Source organism: Dermacentor andersoni, chromosome 5, assembly GCF_023375885.2.
Source record: "Dermacentor andersoni chromosome 5, qqDerAnde1_hic_scaffold, whole genome shotgun sequence".
Classification (NCBI taxonomy): Eukaryota; Metazoa; Arthropoda; class Arachnida; order Ixodida; family Ixodidae; genus Dermacentor; species Dermacentor andersoni.
Genome location: NC_092818.1, coordinates 181,514,877 through 181,532,811, shown reverse-complemented (window position 1 = coordinate 181,532,811; position 17,935 = coordinate 181,514,877). Strand labels below are relative to the sequence as shown.

Below are 17,935 nucleotides of genomic sequence, written 5' to 3'. Positions count from 1 at the left end.
AATCGAAACGGCTGGAAAACAATGCACAGCGCCACCGCCGACCATGGCATTTCAACCTTCGAGTGCCATGTAGCTCTATCGCGAGAGTGGCCCGCGGATTCTCTTTTTGCGCGCTTGTGCTCTCGCACGAACGTGATGCGAAACGTGGCGCCTGTCGAAGAGCTGCCTGGCGTTGGAACGAGAGGCGTGTTGTTGCAGCTTAGCGGTTAGAGCATTGAGCTGTTGTGCTGAGAGAACGAGATTCGATCCCCTCGTCAGATATGTAATCATTTTACATCTTTCCTCTTTGCGAGTGATTCGGCAATACATAAGCAGGCACATTCAGCAAAGTCGGTAGTGGTGTGATAAAAAAGCTTTACTTTGCTTTAATAATAATAATGTAATATAACGATGGAATCAATAACGCAGCAGCAGTACCTTCAATTTACGAAAGTCACAACACCGCTGCAACAACTTCCCAGTATTTCCGATTGGTTTCTTCATAACCTCTGCTTGTTTGGTGGTTAGTATTTACAGAGGCAGTGGTTCTCAACCTCCTAAGCAGCGAGGTAAGAGCTTTAATGTCGTTAAAGCTAAAACATGACTGTGCCATAGTTGCTCAACGATAAGCGCCTCTTAGGTGTTGAAGGTGCACCTATAGATGCACGAACGAATAGCGCAAGTCCGAGACGGGGCTCGTGGACGTTGTCCCTCCATGGTGCCCAAGCGAGCAGTTCGATTAAAAAGGCAGGAGTGGACGCCATGTGCCAGACCCTTTCTTGCTCACCAGGACGTTTCAACAAAATGAGCCGCGTCATCACTAATTCAGCTCTTCGGCAGCGGCAGCACCAGCGCGGCAATTCTCGTTAACCCCCCGCCGTCGTCTCTTTCTGCGCTTTCTTTTTTTCTTTTGTGTTCGCGTGCCGCTCACTAAAACAAACAGTATTATACATCGCACGAAGCCACGAAAAAAATGTGCGTGAAGCGGGCGATGGCGGTTCTGCACAGGCCTGGGTTTTTGGCCCTTTTGTCTGATGTATTTGTTAGCTTCGCTTTAGTAATCTTTTTTTTTCTTCCTTCCCCAATTATCACTGTCTACCAAGTAAAGCAATGACATCAACTATTCAATATTGAACACAGAACCGCAATTCGGTGCTCCTGACTATCACCCAATGGACTTGTGCAACTTAAACTCGTTTCGAAGGCAAACTAATGACGCAAAATACCTGATAACAAATATGCAAACAAGACGGCGGCAGGAAGGAACATGGGGACCTGAAATCATCTGCAATGGTCAATCAAGAAACGTCTCCGGGTCTCTGAGATCAACATTTTGACAAGGGTATTTTTCTTCGACAAAGCAGCAAATGCTTTCCCTTGACAGCGTTTCATAGCTCACTTTCCCCCACCCAAAATGGCTGAGGGGAACAAGAGGTGCGTATAAAGTAGGAAGAGCGCAGTCGAAGTTTTCAAAACTTATGGGGTCGGGGAGCAGTGAGTTTGAGGGGGCGAGATGAAATTAAGCTGTAGGTTCTTTTTTAAGGCAGTCTTCCAAATCGACTATTTGAGACGTCGGCTCCATAGACATATATTGTTCGACTACTGTTGATTGCTGATGAAAAATAGGGTTCTCTCGATCGATGTTCTTTAAATATTGTTGAATGAAGCCGTCCCGTAATATAAAGCTGGTAGAGTGCGTTTGCTACGTACTTTCTGTAAACTGCCTGTCATGACGTGTGAATCGCTGCCAGGTCATGAACAGCAACTCACCGCGACAATGTACAGTGTGGCCTGGGTTCACGGCATATGACTGTGCTTAGTGGAGCTGGCACCTTTCCTTACAATTGTGCAATGCGTTGACATAGCTTCAGTCGGTGTTTACCACTGGAGCCCCAGCAGAGTGAGAGCGGGGAATTAGAGTGCTCCCTTGAGCAGTAGACCACACTTCGCATATTTAAAATTCGACTAAATTCATTATTATGCCATAAAGAAATGAAGTTCCGTACATCACAAAGAAGATAAACTCACAACTTGCTTATCTAAACAACAAAAGTTTCTTGCGTCTAAATACTAAGTAGATGTAGATCAGCGCTCATTATGTAGATCAGCGCTCGTCTGTTTCTTCGTGTTCCTCATCCTTCGTCTCGTTTTCTTTGCGCTGATAAATGCTTGCTTCAAGATACTTTAATCCTTCTCTCACGGCAACTCGGACCTCGTTGGTTCAAGAACGTGTCGGTGCCCAGAATGACGGCTCTTGCTCCGCCACAATAAAGGGGCATTCAACAAGCTTTGGAATCTTTGGCAGTCGACTCCTACAACGAACGAGAGAAATAGACAAATTAGATGGAAAAGACAGGGATGACAACCAGAAGAGAGGCATGTGGTTTGCTAGCCTACACTGGAAAGGGGTATAGGGGGAAGAAAGATGAGTCTACTAACAGATAAAGAAAGCAAACGCGTGATAGGAAGAAAGCGAGGGGGCGGTGAACACGGGAATATCAGAGTCTCTCTTACCCTTGAGCATCCCTACCTCTACCTCTTTCAATCGAACGTTGTAAATGCGATGAAGTCTTGAATACGTTTTCATGGATTGCAATGCAAAACAACACGTATAGGGCCCAAAACTCGTGTATGTACTTAGTGTTCTACATGATTCAAAGTATAACAACGCTACCTTTCACTAGGACAAAACCGAAGAACAGAGAAGGACAAGTGCTGTTTTGTCCTCTTCAAAAATTTGGGCCCACTCTCTGACGTTACTTAGTATTTTACGGGGAGAACCTTCTGAAGTATGAACACTGTACGTATTCGTTTCATTACTCGATTATAACGTTCGAATTGATTCCTTTCTTGTTGTCCACCGCTCTCGACAGTACGATCCTTGTCATGAAATAGGCGGAGCTCGAAAACGAAAACATTTGGAATAGAAGCATTACTTTGTCCTTGAGTTGGTTGACACGATTCAAGTTGCGGGATTGAACGAGAAAAACGAAAGAGGGAGGTGACACTGCCAGCACTTAGTTCCGTTCGGCACTATTTTATGGCAGAGCTTGAAATTGCATCTGGCACAGCAGAACCACTCTTTAGCTCCAAGCCCTTTGCAAGGGGCCCCTCTCACCAGGCTATGTAGCAAATTTTAGCCATACGCTGGAAGTTGTTACGTGCCCTGTAGGAGTGTTCTACCGTAAGAATTTTTTCAAATTAGTTCATTAATAGCAGACATAGAAATATTTGAAGTGCCCGAACCCACAATTTGAGGAGGCGAGCGTCACCGCCAACATAACACTCTCTCCACTTGCGCCGTCTAGCCTCCGCAAGCGAAATTCCTTCCCTGCGTTCTCCCATGCCGGAGCGGGAAGATCGCGTGACGAATACATCATGAGCCCCACCTCTTTTTTTTTTTGCAGCTTAAGCTGTTATGGGCTCATTCTAATAGCCGTTTCAGTTGGCGATGCTGTCTGCCGCCGCTGGTGTCCATCGCAGCTATCGGGGGGAATGAGAAAAAGAATCACCGTTCCCACCGGGACTTAACCGATGCCCGTTGCGCGGAAGTTAGCTACTCTATCACTGAGGCACGCTAGTTCTTGCTAGCTCGAAGTGGAAAAATGCCCTTTGCACGCGTCCTCGCGTGCGAGGAGAAACGCGATGTGAGATGTGTGCCACGTAGCGTCGATACGTGTACAGTTTGCATTGCAGTTGCATAATACTACACCAGGTGGCACGCCTTGCAGCAATTGCATAGACAGCGATACCAGATAAATAGAATGGTCTCGAGCATGAAAAAGAAGATTAAGGAGATGTATTCAAATCTTAGTATGAAAAACATGTATGGCAGGCCTGGTTTAAACCATGCAGTCTGGGTAATTGTTTGTCACCGCACCCTTTCAAAGCGGATGCCAATAAACAATCCTCATAATTATCATGATTAGCAGCATATCGCGCCAACTGTTTGTATACGAGAAGTCGCAGTTTCGCCCGAAAGGCGAAGCATCGATTGCGATAGCATATTAGTAAACCGCTATAAGATGTAAGGATAGTAGTTTTACGGACAGTAATGACTTGTAAACATGTACTAACTAAACCACCAAGCATTGTGTCAGCACCCACAGGAAAACATGAACACATCACACTCAATAACCTCGGACACTCGCTGTCAAAACAATAGCGTCAGGAAGCGTGGCAGCACCACCGAGCGAAGCGACTTTCGTGCTGTCTATGGCTTCAACGCAAACTGAACGGCGAGAACACGGCACACACAAAGCTACGAGCCGTCGGCCCGCCTAGACTGTGCTCCCAAAGCAGATCGCTTTAAAATAATGATCAATTAAAGATTGCTTTCGAATAAATCATCATCATCTTCATCAACAGAATCGTACTCTACCACGGTTCAAGGGATGGGACATATGCGCCGCGTACTCTGAATACCTGTGTTTACTCTTCCGTGCAAGTTATAGCGCTTTCTCATAAGACACGAATCTTCTAGGGCGTGCTGCCGAAAATGGAGCTCATATGGAAGCACTCCTGCGGCTTGCGTTGCGACTGTGCTGCATATGCCAAGCAGGCCTGTGACCTTTTTCCTCTTCCTCGCGTTTTTGCTGAGCGTTGTACTACTGGTGGCGGTCTCGCGTGCGAAACGGGTGCGTTTGTCTGGTTTCACGCAGCGAAACATTTTGCGCGCTCTGCACGAGAACACCTCATTAGCGGTAGAAGTCAGTGTCCCAGTCATAAGCCCTAAGGCAGACGTGAGAGGATGAAAGAGCATGATCGCGGCGCTGGAATGCGGTAGAAAATGATATAATTTCGTTCTGTACGCGCGCGACTGCACGACGTGGCAACAAGCTGACGAAACGAAAGTACATATCTCTTGCTTGCAGAAAAAACGTGCAGACATTTAGTTTGTACTTTATTATTATTTCTCTGAACTTTATTTCGTCTATTGAAGCAACAGATTAAACAAATAACTGACGTTACCTTGAACAGTCCTTGAAGTAGCGTGCCACTGTGAGTGAAGTCACAGCACTACGGTGCACGTAGGCGCACTTTTGCGATTGATGTCGACTCTCCGGCTGGGAGCGCGGCACCCAAGAGGAGAAGGGCAAAGGTCGTTCCGTTTGAAATTGAAGCTCTTTCCTCCACTCGTATAGATGTAATACTTAGGCGACACGATCGTTAGCGCACGCTGTATGCACTGCGCCTGTCAGCTCAAAATGGTCAGACCTGGTGAGCAAGTAATTTCACGCAGCGAAAAGCGGGAAAAGACTACAAACCTTTTGCTCATAACACACTGCTTGCTGCCTTTGCTTCGGAAAAACAAGTGACACTCCTCCGACATGCTTCTTCGCGTACTGTATTTTATTGTACTTATTTTTCTATCAGGCAATTTGCCACTCTGGGATAAAATAAAGGCTACCGTGCAGCCATAGTCGCCGCTGTGCCATGTTCATTGAAAGGTTTTTGGAAGTTTCAATAATCTTCCGCAAGAAAAACGTCAATGAAAATTACCTCGCAAATCTGCCACGCACCAATGACTACGCTGGCTTCACGCAATTAGTGTCGCGTTTGCAATAATTAATTTTCTGTCGCCGGCAGGCACCTCAATTTTCTCCTTCCCAACGCCAAGCAGGAAGGCATGTAAGAACGTTTATCGAATATAAAGCGACTGATATCACCAGCAGCAACGCGACGACCTACATCGCGAGCTTATTTATTTTCAATAGTACCGCTCACACGGCGACGTCCCGCTTCGTTGGGAACACATGCGTTTAGAAAATGCGGGTGTTGGTGGCAAGATGGAGCGGTGTGAGAATTGACAAATGCGACCACAAAGTAGCTGACTAATTGGACAATTCATGGAGTGTTCGCTTAAAGAGTATCTGAGAGAAAAGAACCGTGCGCCGCTAAGGTCGTGTTTTTTTTGTTATATTGTGTTTATAACGTATTCTTGCAGCGTAGTGGTGCTGGCACCACTGAAAATTTGCTCATCAATTTTTCTAGAATGTAATGTTTTGAGAAGAGCCTAATACTTTTGCTGAAAGCAAGGAAGCGAAATAACACAAGCTTCTAACAGTTCATCCAAAATCATCGCTAAGTCCTTTGCTGCTATGAGCCGGTATGTTCCCGTTGCCAACCGGAATTGGAAAATTTTTTAATGCCACCATCACTAAGCTGAGAGAAAAAACATGCCACAACCCCCATGCTGCAAAATATACAATCGATTCATCAAGTGCTGGTTTTCATCTTAATCTGTGCTAGTCATTTGCCAATTGTTTTCCATTATTTTATCTCAATATTGTCAATAATACACATTTCATCATTTTCTAAACGACTTATATGTTCTATCAAACACTGTTCGTGTTTTACCTGCATCGCTACATTGAGCTTTTGATTCAGTATATGCAAAATTTTGATCGCAGCATCATGACTTGTTTGTCAGCTTTAATTTTTGTAGGCTGTCAGTGTTTTAGCTTCAGCATTAGTCAATCTTTTTTTACTGTTGTCCGAGATACAATAATGTATCTACAGTATCTGTTAGTATTTCTAGAAAGTACCTGATGTAACTTGAGTCTCTGCTTGCTGCATATCATTTCCATTTCTTCATTTTTACTGATACGAAGGTACGAGGGCAAATCAGAAAGTATTTGCCCCTATTTTTATTTGCCAAAATAAAGTCGACACAGGTAATTACAAACATAGGTACTATTGTACGTACCTTACACTATTTTTTCACATCCTAACCACACCAGTTGAGACATATTTTCCATCGCAGCACTGAATTTGATATGCCCCTGTTGTCAGTCAGCGATGCACGCAGCTTTCCCGAACGCTCATTGTCATGCAAGTCTTCACGGCCTTTTGCGGACTCACAATACCACCACCTCACACTTCTCAAAGCGAGACACCTTTCCCACACGTGGGCTGCATTTCCCTGCAGATTTCGATGGGCGTTCGTCCCTTGCTCCACAGAAAACGAGTCACACTTCGTAGCTCGTACGCCGTGTACGTGTGAAGCACAACCACCATCTCCGCATGGATGGACGGAAGGTAGGAGCGTCCCCTTTGAAACAGGGTGATGGCAGTTGCCACCATGCGCAATTTTTTATTTTTGTTTAACTGTGTTGTAAGTTATTAAAATTCGCCATTTTCTTTAAATACGTCTTCCTACACTTTTAATTTTGGGTCAGCTCTCTGCTTTTGAGCCACCAATCTTCCAATCACTTTTCCAACAACTGACAGCAGCGCCGTGCCACGGAGCTACCGGCAGATAAGGCCGGGCCGGTCCAAGAGAGGTCCACCTCTGGTAATGGATATGTTGACTTCGCATTTACAGCCGTAACTTGGCTAAGGAAATGGGGGCAACAACTTTATATGCAAGTTTTCTTATAGCATTACTTCTAGTTGCGTCAGCTTGCTGGCACTGTTTGATGTAGTGTCCTTGCATTATATTTGTGTGTTTTATGTGCATCGGCACTATCTGTGGAGCAGCCAAACCACCCGCCATGGTATCGCAATAGCTATGACGTTAGGCTGCAGAGCATTAGGTCACGGGTTCGATTCCGGTCAGGCAGTCACATTCCGATGGGTTCGGAATGAAACCGACGCTCGTCCACCATGCACTGGGTGCAAGATAAGGACCCATGATGATAAAAATCATTACGGACCTCGCCCTCTACGGCATGCCTTATAATCAGATCCTTACTATGGCGACTAACACTCCAGCTTTCTTCCTTTTTTTCAGCCACTCCTTCTGGCTTCTTGGCACAATAGCTGCTCGTCCCTTTGTAATAAAAAACGTATAAACTAAGTGAAACAAGTGATTCCGAGGAGCTATGGTCATAATAGTTAAGAAAGCGCGTCCATCATGGCAACGTCGTCATTATCATCATTATTAACTTATTTTATTTCCACTGCAGGACAAAGACCTCTCCCTGCGATCTCCAAATACCCCTGTCCTGCGCGAACCAATTCCAGCTCGCGCCTGTGAATTTCTTAATTACGTCACCCCACCTAGTCTTCTGCCATCCTCGACTGCGCTTCCCTTCTTTTGGCACCTATTCTGTAACCCTAATGGTCCACCGGTTATCTAACCTACGCATTACATGACCTGCAAAGCTCCATTTCTTTCTCTTAATTTCAATTAGAATATCGGATATTCGTGTTTGCTCTCTGGTCCTCAGTGCTCTCTTCCTGTCTCTTTAACGTTACGCCTAACATTCTTCGTTCCAGCGCTCTCTGCGTGGTCCTTAACTTCTTTTCGACCTTCTTTGTCAGTCTCCAAGTTTCTGCCCCATATGTCAGCACTGGTAGAATGGATTCATTGTACACCTTTCTTTTTAATGATAATGGTAAGCTTCAAGTCAGAATCTGTCAATGTCTGCCGAATGCGCTCCAACTCATGTTTAGTCTTCTGTAAGTTTCCTTCTCATGAACAGGGTTCCATGTGAGTAATTGACCTAGGTAAACGTACTCCTTCAGAGACTCTAGAGGATGACTGGCGATCCTGAACTCTTCTTACCTTACCCGGCTATTGATCATCTTTGTTTTCTGCATAATAATCTTCAACCACACTCCTATACTCTCTCTGTTAAGGTCCTCAATCATTTGTTGTAATTCATCCCCAGCGTTGCTGCACATGACAATGTCATCTGCAAATCGAAGGTTGCAGAGATATACGCCGTTGATTGTTACTCCTAAGGCATCCCAGTTTAATAGATTGACTACTTCTTCCAAGCACGCAGTGAATAGCATGAGAGAGATTGTGTCTCCTTGTCTGATCCCTTTCTTTATATGTATTTTCCTACTTTTCTTGTGGGGAAATGAGAAAGCTGTGGAATATCTGCAGATAGTTTCCAAGATATTTGCGTAAGCGTCCTGTATCCCTTGATTTCTTAAAACCTCTATGACTGCTGGTATCTCTACTGAATCAAATGCCATTTCGTAATCTATGAAAGCCATATAGAGAGGCTGATTGTACTCTGTGGATTTCTCGATTACCTGATCGATGACATAGATGTGATCCATTGTAGCATATCCCTTCCTGAAACCTGCATGTTCCCTTGGTTGACTAAAGTCCAGTGTTGCCCTTATTCTACTGGAGATTATCTTGGTGAATATTTGATATAATATTGGAAGTAAGCTAATGGGCCTATAATTTTTCACTTCTTTAACGTATCCCTTCTTGTGGATTAATAAAATGTTGGGTTCTTCCATTTCTCTGGGACCCTTGAAGTCGAAGACAGTTCCTGTAAAGGGCCGCTAGTTTTTCAAGCATGGCGTCTCCTCCATCTTCGATTAAATCGCCTGGTAGTCCACCTTTTCCTGCCACTTTTCCTCGTTTCATGTCTTGCAAGGCCCTTCTAATTTCATCGTTAGTTATAGAAGGAGCCTCTGTAACCTGTTCATTACTACTTCAAATAGAGGTATTATGGCAGATTTGGGTACTCTACAAGTCAGTATAGAATTATTGCGCCGCTTTTACTATATCTTCGAGGTTGCTCATGATATTACCTTGCGTATCTTTCAGTGCATCAATCTTGGTTTGTCCGATGCCAATTTTCCTTCTCACTGATTTAAGGCTGCGTCTATTTTTTACTGTTTCCTCAGTCTTTCTCACGTTATAATTTCGAATATCCCTTATTTTATCCTTGATTAGTTTTGACGGTTCCGCGAATTGAATTTGATCTCTTGAGTTGGGCACTTTCATTCTTTGTCATTTCTTTATTAGGTCGTTTGTTACGTGGGAGAGCTTATCTACTGGTTTCCTTGGCGCCTTATCTCCCACTTCAATTGCTGCTTCTGAAGCCAGCCTAGTTATGGTTTCCTTCATTGCATCTATGTTATCTTCATCTATCTCTTCTAAGGCTGCATATCGGTTCGCAAGTGCCAACCTGAATTGATCTGCTTTCACCCTTACTGCGTCTAGGTTGGCCTAATTCTTCTGGACCAATTTTACTATTTCTCTCTTCAAATTGAAGTGAATCCTAGCCCTCACTAACCTATGATCACTGCACTTTACCCTACCTAACACTTCTACATCCTGCACTATGCTGGGATCGACACAAAGTATGAAATCAATTTCGTTTCTTGTTTCACCATCAGGGCTTTTACAGGTCAACTTTTTGTTCCAACGTTTCCTGAAAAAGGTGTTCATTATTCGCAGCTTATTCCTTTTCGCGAATCTACCAACATCTCCCCTCGAGTGCTCCTAGAATGCAAGCCGTAGTTGCCAATTGCTTGTTCACCAGCCTGCTTTTTTCTCACTTTTGCATTGAAGTCGTCCATGACTACAGTATACTGGATTTGCACTTTTGGCATCGCTAATGCAACACCTTCATAAAACTGTTGTATTTCTTCATCATCGTGACTGGAGGTCGGAGCGTAGGTTTGTACTACCTTTATGCTATACCTCCTATTCAGCTTTATTACGACTACTGCTACCCTCTCATGACTGCTGTAGAATTCGTCAATGTTGCCCGCTATGTCTTTATGGATTAGGAATGCTACTCCGAGCTGCTTCTTATATGGTAGTCCTCTATACCAGAGGATGTGGCCATATGTCAACAGTGTATAAGCCTCACCAGTTCTTCTAACCTAATGCCAGTGATATCCCAAACTACGCCTGACAGTCCTTCAAAGAGTCCTGCTAGGCTAGCTTCACTCGAGAGGGTTCGGGTGTTAAACGTTGCAAGGGTCAGTTTCCATTGGCGGCCTGTCCGGGGTGTTAATGGCCCAATAACATGACGAGAATATTCTTGCGCTCCTAAGGGACTAATATAGTGGCCATAAGAAGGCTTGAAGTTTTTCTATCAAACAGTCGCCGCAGATTCTTTTTCTTCTTCTGCATTTCTAGATTCACAACACCGCATATAAAGAAAACACGCCACTTAGCTCTCTCGGTCATTACCGATCTGGTAAACTGAAGCCTCTTCAGCCTAACATGAAGCAACGCCAGATAAAAAACAAAGAAAGAAATACAGAAAAACCGCAAGCTAAACTGCTTTAAAGAGAAGCGAAGGCTGGATATCCCCGTAGACGCCCTCTTTTTCAACACATCGTCGGCTTCACAGGTGATCGGGCTGTATTTGAGGCTTGTACGCGACGCGAGGGACGGCACCACACTCGGCGACGCGGTCGCACATGCTCGCTCGAGACTGCAGCGCACAAAACAAAGCCATAAGAAGCAGCAGCAGCACGACAATGACGAGAGCTCGCACATCCGGGCAGGCCAGGTGGGCCGAGCGCGTCATGACGACGCCCGGCGAATCCCGCGCCGGACCCCGAGGACATGGGCGGGGTCCGGCGCTTCGTCGAGCCGCCTTGCGAAACGCTGGGCGAGGAAAAAGAAAGGGGGGTGCGGGGGGGGGGGGGGGAGCGCGGCTCCTTGTTCTCTACTCCGCGGCCGCGCCTCCCAGGCTGACGCGGAACAACGCTTCGAGCACACGCGCCGACAACGATGCCATCGAGCAACGCTATCAAGTCAGGTTGTCGCCGACAACCCGGCACGGGCCTTGCTCCACCGGCACCTGAAACCCTCGCAGCCCCAACGCACCGCTGCACCTTTCCCCTCCTGTTCCCTTTCTCGTCTCCTTCTTAGCATTCTATCAGGGATGCCAGAGTGATTCGGGCCGACGAGCGATAGCCATGCGAAGGTATGCTCTAACAAGCATCTCCAGATGTAAAAATTGCTCGGACTCTTTTTCTTTCCCTCTTCCCCTTCCCTTACGTAGAGTAGCAGGCCAGATGCTCCATTATCCGGCCGACCTCTCTACATTTTCCAGTTATTAAAATACTTCATCGTTCTTGCTCGGAGGCAAAAAGGGAAGGAGAAGACCGAAAGACCGACCAATCGAAAAATTTTGTCGAAAAACTATGTGTAGGCTGTCCTTAACGTGTTCCAGCTAGAAACATATCTTTTTCACGAAGGTGCGAGAATGGTGTCTCTGCTTTTAAATCGTGCAATTATGAAAAAGAAACACATCGTACGGTAGACTGCACAGAGTGGTCTGTTGGTGCTAATAAAGAACTGCAGAAAGGACGAGGTACTTGGGTGAGGAGAAAAATAATAATCAAATCTGTCAGCGCACTGACAGGGATGTGTTGAGGAGAGAACAAAAACAACAATAGCAACATTCCTTGTAGTTAGCTGCTCCCGTGACAACCGCTGCCGATAAACCTCTAGCTGATAAATTGAATTCGCCTGTTTATGCAAGATACAACTCCTGTGCCTTCTCCAACGAGTCACAGCGTTGCACAGTAGAATAATTTGTCTTTATCGGTGGAACAGTCCGTTAGAATGTAATGACTTCTGTGACCGCAAGGAATATTAATAGAACATTCGACCTCAGCTTTGCACCTTGTTGAAAACACAGCAGAACTCTATACCTTTAGTCGCGCTTGTAGAAGTTTATATCGCTGTCTCTTTTCGTAATTGTTTACTTGGCCTGATGGCGTAGTGATACGGCGTAATTGTGTCATACCTTTAGACGCAGTTGCCTAAAGATTCCTTGCAATCCTTGATGTGTTCCGACAGTCTCTTACATGACACTTGCACCAGGTAGGAATGCCTCTTTGCTATAGTTGATATGTTTTTGCGTTGAAGATTTTCTTAGAAGATTTTATCAAGATACTCAGAAATGTTTAGTGGATTAAGAGTTTTGAATGCCGTTTCAATGATGTCATTTTGTTGTTGTTTTTCTGCAAGAAATGAGAACGGTATACGCTTCCTGTTTCGTCATTTATTCCGCGGGCCAGAACTTCCAAATATGAAAATATGATTCGTCCATGCGCTATGCAACTTCATACGCTTTAATATCTTGTCATTCACAAGAACCCAAAACGCTGAGAGACACCGCCTCTTCATCGAGCAAGATATGGATAAATTTTATACCATTTTCTGCATCTTCATATCACCCTATCGTTATAGATGGTTCTACTTTCTTCGCCAGCAGTGCTGCGTAAGGCTTTGCTTGTAGCATGGTCCAACGTTCCATAGAAGCATCGCCTGTCTTGCCATATTCGTTTTATACCAATGTCGCAAAGCTTCCCACATGATTAAACGTAGCACTCACAGCTCGCGGAATTTTAGCATTCGATGAAGGTTCCGTTGTGCCAGGTCGAAGCTAGGAAAAACTGACAACTTCACGGCGCCATGAACTATACATTGCTGCAGTTGCTGCATTGCTTCCAACTGTAAGCAATGCAATAGGTTGGACGCGAACGCAGTAAGCCACTTACTTGCTCACCCTGATATTTTTCCTTCGTTCACAATGTGCCGCGCTAGGGTGTGGTGCTCTAGTATTCATCGGGGCGAGAAGCTTTCGGAACAAAGCGTCAGAAAATCCTAGAGCGCGTGCGCTATTGACCGCAAGCTGCATGCTGCGGTTGGTGTCTCAATACTTCCAAGGGGATGTTTCTTCACTCCGGAGAAGGCCGCACGCTTCCATAGATGGCATGGTGACGCGCAGGAATAAGCAGCACATAAGTTTGAGCCGATGGGGTGGGTGTTCCCTGCTGCCTCGTGAGCGATGCCTGAGTGATGCGAAGGAACAGGCGTGACTTCATACCATACGACTCAAAGAAGGGGGAGCGACGAGGATAGTCCGATGGATGTGCAGACGCTACAATGCCCGACGCTCCTAGGAGGGTAACGCGGGCAAGCTGGTGAGCTCTGCCACGGTGTGGCAGTGTAGTGTGGTCATGTTATTCATATTATCTTGGTGCGATATGATAAGTGCGCAGTGATGGCTGATGTCATGGGGGGTCGTTAGGTGTCAGATCGGTGACGTCTGTCCGCCTCCATGCAGTCAATCAAAATTATAGGAAGAAGTGTTCTCCTCCGAGATAAAGAGACTGCGGCGCCCTCCTTGTCGGAGCCGGGACATGTTTTCACTGCAAATGAGGCGCTTCGGCTTTCTGTGTAACATATTCACAGCCCTTCCTCGCCGTCGCCACGTGCCACGGCAAGCAGAAGTAGCCACAGCTGGGCCAAAGGCGCTGAACACGAAACTTGAAATTAACGCTCTTAAATTATCGCTTTTGTACCTATATAGTTACAATAAATATGTTTGCGCCAAGCGTAGAGGGTCATCCGTATGCGTGTGCGAAGTTTCATGTGTCAGCGTTGAGCCGCTCGATGAAATCGAAATTGTGTTCGCTGTTCGAAAGAGCGTTTTAAGGTCTCTGAAAGTAGTATGAGAATTCACTGCGGCGCCCTCAAGACACTGACGTCAGCATTGCTCCAGCATAGTTCTATAAATGACTAGTTTATCCCTTGAACGAGAAGAAAGGGGTTAACCGAGGGGCCCGATTTTCATTAGTCATATAATAGGAAGCCAGCAAACAAAGACACCAATGACAACACAGGGCAAATTACTTGTGCTGACTAATTGCAATAAAGAAATAATAAATTAATGTAATTGAAAGTGGGTGAAAAGACAACTCGCCGCAGGTGGCGAACGATCCCACGTATTCGCATTACGCGAAGACCTCGCACGCGTAATGCGAAAATGTGGGATCATTCCCCACCTGCGACAAGTTGTTTTTTCATCAACTTTCAATTCCATAAATAATTATCTATTTATTTCAATGAGTCTATACAAGTAATTTCCCCTGAGTTGTCATTGGTGAGTTTATCCCATGGCTTATTGACCAGGCTATCCACTATAAGCTTAGTAGCTAACAAGCAGCAAGCATTTGAGCCCCGGGCTAGCGCCAAGAACTCAAAAGAGCACAAATATGATTGTTCACTACAAATTTGCTGCTGCTTCCTGCTGCTTGCTTCCTACTGTTGTTGTTGTGATGAATAGCTCACACAATGGCCAGCCCTCATGTAACGAATTGACTTGAATGTAGCCCTATATGTACAACCCTTTCAGACGTGCCGGTGACCGGCTCTGTTCTCCAGGTAATTACGCGACGAAACAAGAAACGCTACCTAAACATCCTCAGCGCAACAAGTAAGCCTTCAAGCTCATAATTCTTTTACTGAGTCAGAGCATTCTGTGCCTTCTTTCTCGCAGTTTGGCGCGTGTTCTCTGTCAGCTTCTTGCCGATTAAAGTGAGCTAGTGCTAAACATAGTAAAATAGCAAACTGGGCAGATTCCGGAGATGGCGTGATTAAAAGTGCAGTAATCCTGAAGACAGTGGTGGTGGTAGTGGTCGCGGCGGTGGGTTGTAGCAACAGGCGGGTTTAGCCTGGTGATCAAGGTCAGCAATTTCTCTGCCTGAGCGTCTCTTACAATATCACTGTGGTGTTTCACCCCATGTCCATCAAACCAGCCTCTCTTAAGAATGGAATAAGGAGACGAAGTTTCTTTGCTGGCTATAACTGATCCTTCGGGGAACACAAGGGGTTGCAGGCACGCAAGCGGCACGTTCTTTTGTTTGCAGATTCTGTAGTAGAGCGTCCCTTTCATGTTGGCATTTCGGGCACGCCCACAGAAAATGTTCAGTGTCTGCTGTCTCGTCGAATGCCGTACAGTTAAGAAAATTGATACGCCCGGTCTTGCATAACGGATGGAAACAACTTTACTGTAAATCCGGCATAGTTTAACGACCCGGACTCAAGTCTCCCATGAGGGGACTTCGAGGCCTTGTCACATCGCCGCCTCTCGGGCCCGCTGGACTGCCCAATCTTGTGCCTTGATATAACTGTCACTAATACATCGGTAACACAGTTCAGAAAACGGGTCCAAACTGTGTTGGTGACACATCGGTTTTCCTTTACGAGGCTGAGCTGAAGTTTCTATTGCGCCTACTCTGATAAGACTTTTTACTCCATGTTGCCTTGTACGCGTGCGCGATCGCAGTGTTTTGGAGGGCTATATATGTCGAGTGTTTTCACCCTCATTAAACAGGTGAAGTAACCCGTGGTTTCGTCGTCTTTCTTGTGTGTGTTGTTTTGGCGCAAAAGATTTTTAGTGTGTGTTGAATCTGCTTAACCCTTTGCTACGTGGGCAATAAATCTGTAATTGCTCCTACCTTTCCCGCAGGCATATCGTGTCTTCGGTTACTAGAGATGTCGGCACCATCCGCGGCGATCCACGGCCGCGGCATGTGGCTCAACTGCAGCTTCGACCTCGAGTCCGATGAGCTGTACTCGGTCAAGTGGTACAAGAACGACACCGAGTTCTACCGGTACATCCCCCGGGACAGACCGCCCGCGCAGAACTACGACCTGCCGGGTGTGGTGGTCGACGTGAGTTATCGTCACCCGACGTTGCTCCTCATCTTGCATGCTTGAGCCTTTCTTTCCAGATGAGTGCAACATAGAGGCAGGAGTAAAGTCATTTCACGTTTTTTTTAGTGCTCAGCTGTACGATATTTTACTATGATCGATCATTTATGGGCGCACAAGCATTCGTGCATCTACGATGTGTAGAATTTTGACTTTCAGTCATACATTTCGAGGAGCTGACCAGACCGACAGCCAGGCTGTCATTTCCGGCTTTTTTTATCAAAGTAAAATCTCGCTCTGAATAATTCGTGGTGCCTTAAACGTTTACCTGTATTCAGTGCTATAAAGTCAATAATATTTTTTCGCACAGCATCGCCATGAAAGCATATGCGTGACGCTTTTTTTAGCACCACTGCGTGGCGAACAAAAAAGAAAAAGAAACGAAGAAGCTCACTTTTCCCTTCCACAGATGTCCCGGTCTCGTGAGGGTCACGTGTTCATTTCATCAGTGAACTTGTCCACCGAGGGGAACTACCGCTGTGAGGCGTCGGCAGAGGCGCCTTCCTTCCAGACTGTAGTCCAAGAGAAGGAAGTCAAGGTCTTCGGTGAGTGCAAAGACCCGGCCTCGGGTTTTTTTTTTTTGAACAGTAAGACAGAAAATAGTAATTAGCGTTTTCCTGATATTCTCTGTGAAAGAGTCGCTGCAATATGCGACATTTAACAGTAACGTTTGCTATCTAGGTGGGAAGTCTGCAATTGAGTGTTGAGTTCTGCCGAGTCGGAGGCTAGAAAAACAGGCACATACCTCTATTTTTCATTGAATGCGTAGACTGCGCAGACATTCAAGTTTTTTAAGCTAAAAACATGTGTTAAATCTAGTCCAGCGACCGTGGACGACGGTACGAATTATCATTTCAGAAGCCTGTGACGCACCTGCTAAAGTTCTGCGTGTGCTCATAGTCGCGTAGGTATGCAAATTTATAAGCTAGTACTAAGAACTGGTTACTTCTATTTTTCGTCTGAATTTAAACTGACAAAACGATAATGGAAGCAGTCCACTCACGAAAGTTGAAAAGTCATCTATGCAGGAGAGAGATACAAGCTTTAATGATATGGTTGATGTGTTAGCCTGGCTGATCACCTGACATGCTATTCTATGCTGGGTGACGGTTATGATATGCACAGTGAAAAACACCTAAACAGCACATACAGTCACACACACACGCACACACGAGGCGCATAAAGAGAGGATTGTGGTGATCTATATACGAAACATTCCCACTTTTTAAATCTTTATTGTTTTTACTTGCCTGTTTGCCTCAAGGTAACCATTGTCATTCCCTCCCTTTCTTTAATTTCCCTCACTTTCTTTTCACGTGAGTGCTAAGCCCCTTGATGGAAAGCCATGATTCAGCGAGAATTGTCGGCTGCAGTTTGTTTCTAAATAGCAAGTCAGAATAACTAATGTTCTGCCTACTTTTTTTTTCGACGTCGTCGCTGTTTCGTAAGGCTTTGGCGCATTCCAACTGTTGGCGTCTTCCATATTTCTTTGCAAGTCATTTTATAATGACGACGTTTACTTGCGCCTCTACAAAGCAAAACGAATTCCTCTATCTAGCACCGCGTGAGCTTATGGCCATATACTATACCAATGTCGAAAGAGAAATAGAAGCCAGAGTTCTCACTTTATGGGAAGCAAACTGACTACCCGCGTCGCGGATTTTGCACACAGAATGTTTGAATTAGTATTTTAGCTTGACGCGCATGAACACGTGTGATTACGCT

General features: G+C 45.4%; 1 protein-coding gene across 2 annotated transcripts in view; it reads left to right on the top strand.

Annotated features, from left to right (window-relative positions):
* The window catches only part of LOC126531693 (uncharacterized), an 88,853-nt gene that overhangs the window by 49,937 nt on the left and 20,981 nt on the right, over positions 1-17,935 (top strand). Inside the window, exons 2-4 of one of the 2 annotated variants that reach the window (XM_055071386.2) lie at positions 14,850-14,930; positions 15,966-16,171; positions 16,620-16,755. In XM_055071386.2, the coding sequence (XP_054927361.1) occupies positions 14,850-14,930; positions 15,966-16,171; positions 16,620-16,755 (423 nt within the window). The remainder of the gene's footprint in view (positions 1-14,849; positions 14,931-15,965; positions 16,172-16,619; positions 16,756-17,935) is intronic. The other variant, XM_050179360.3, reaches the window with a different exon arrangement.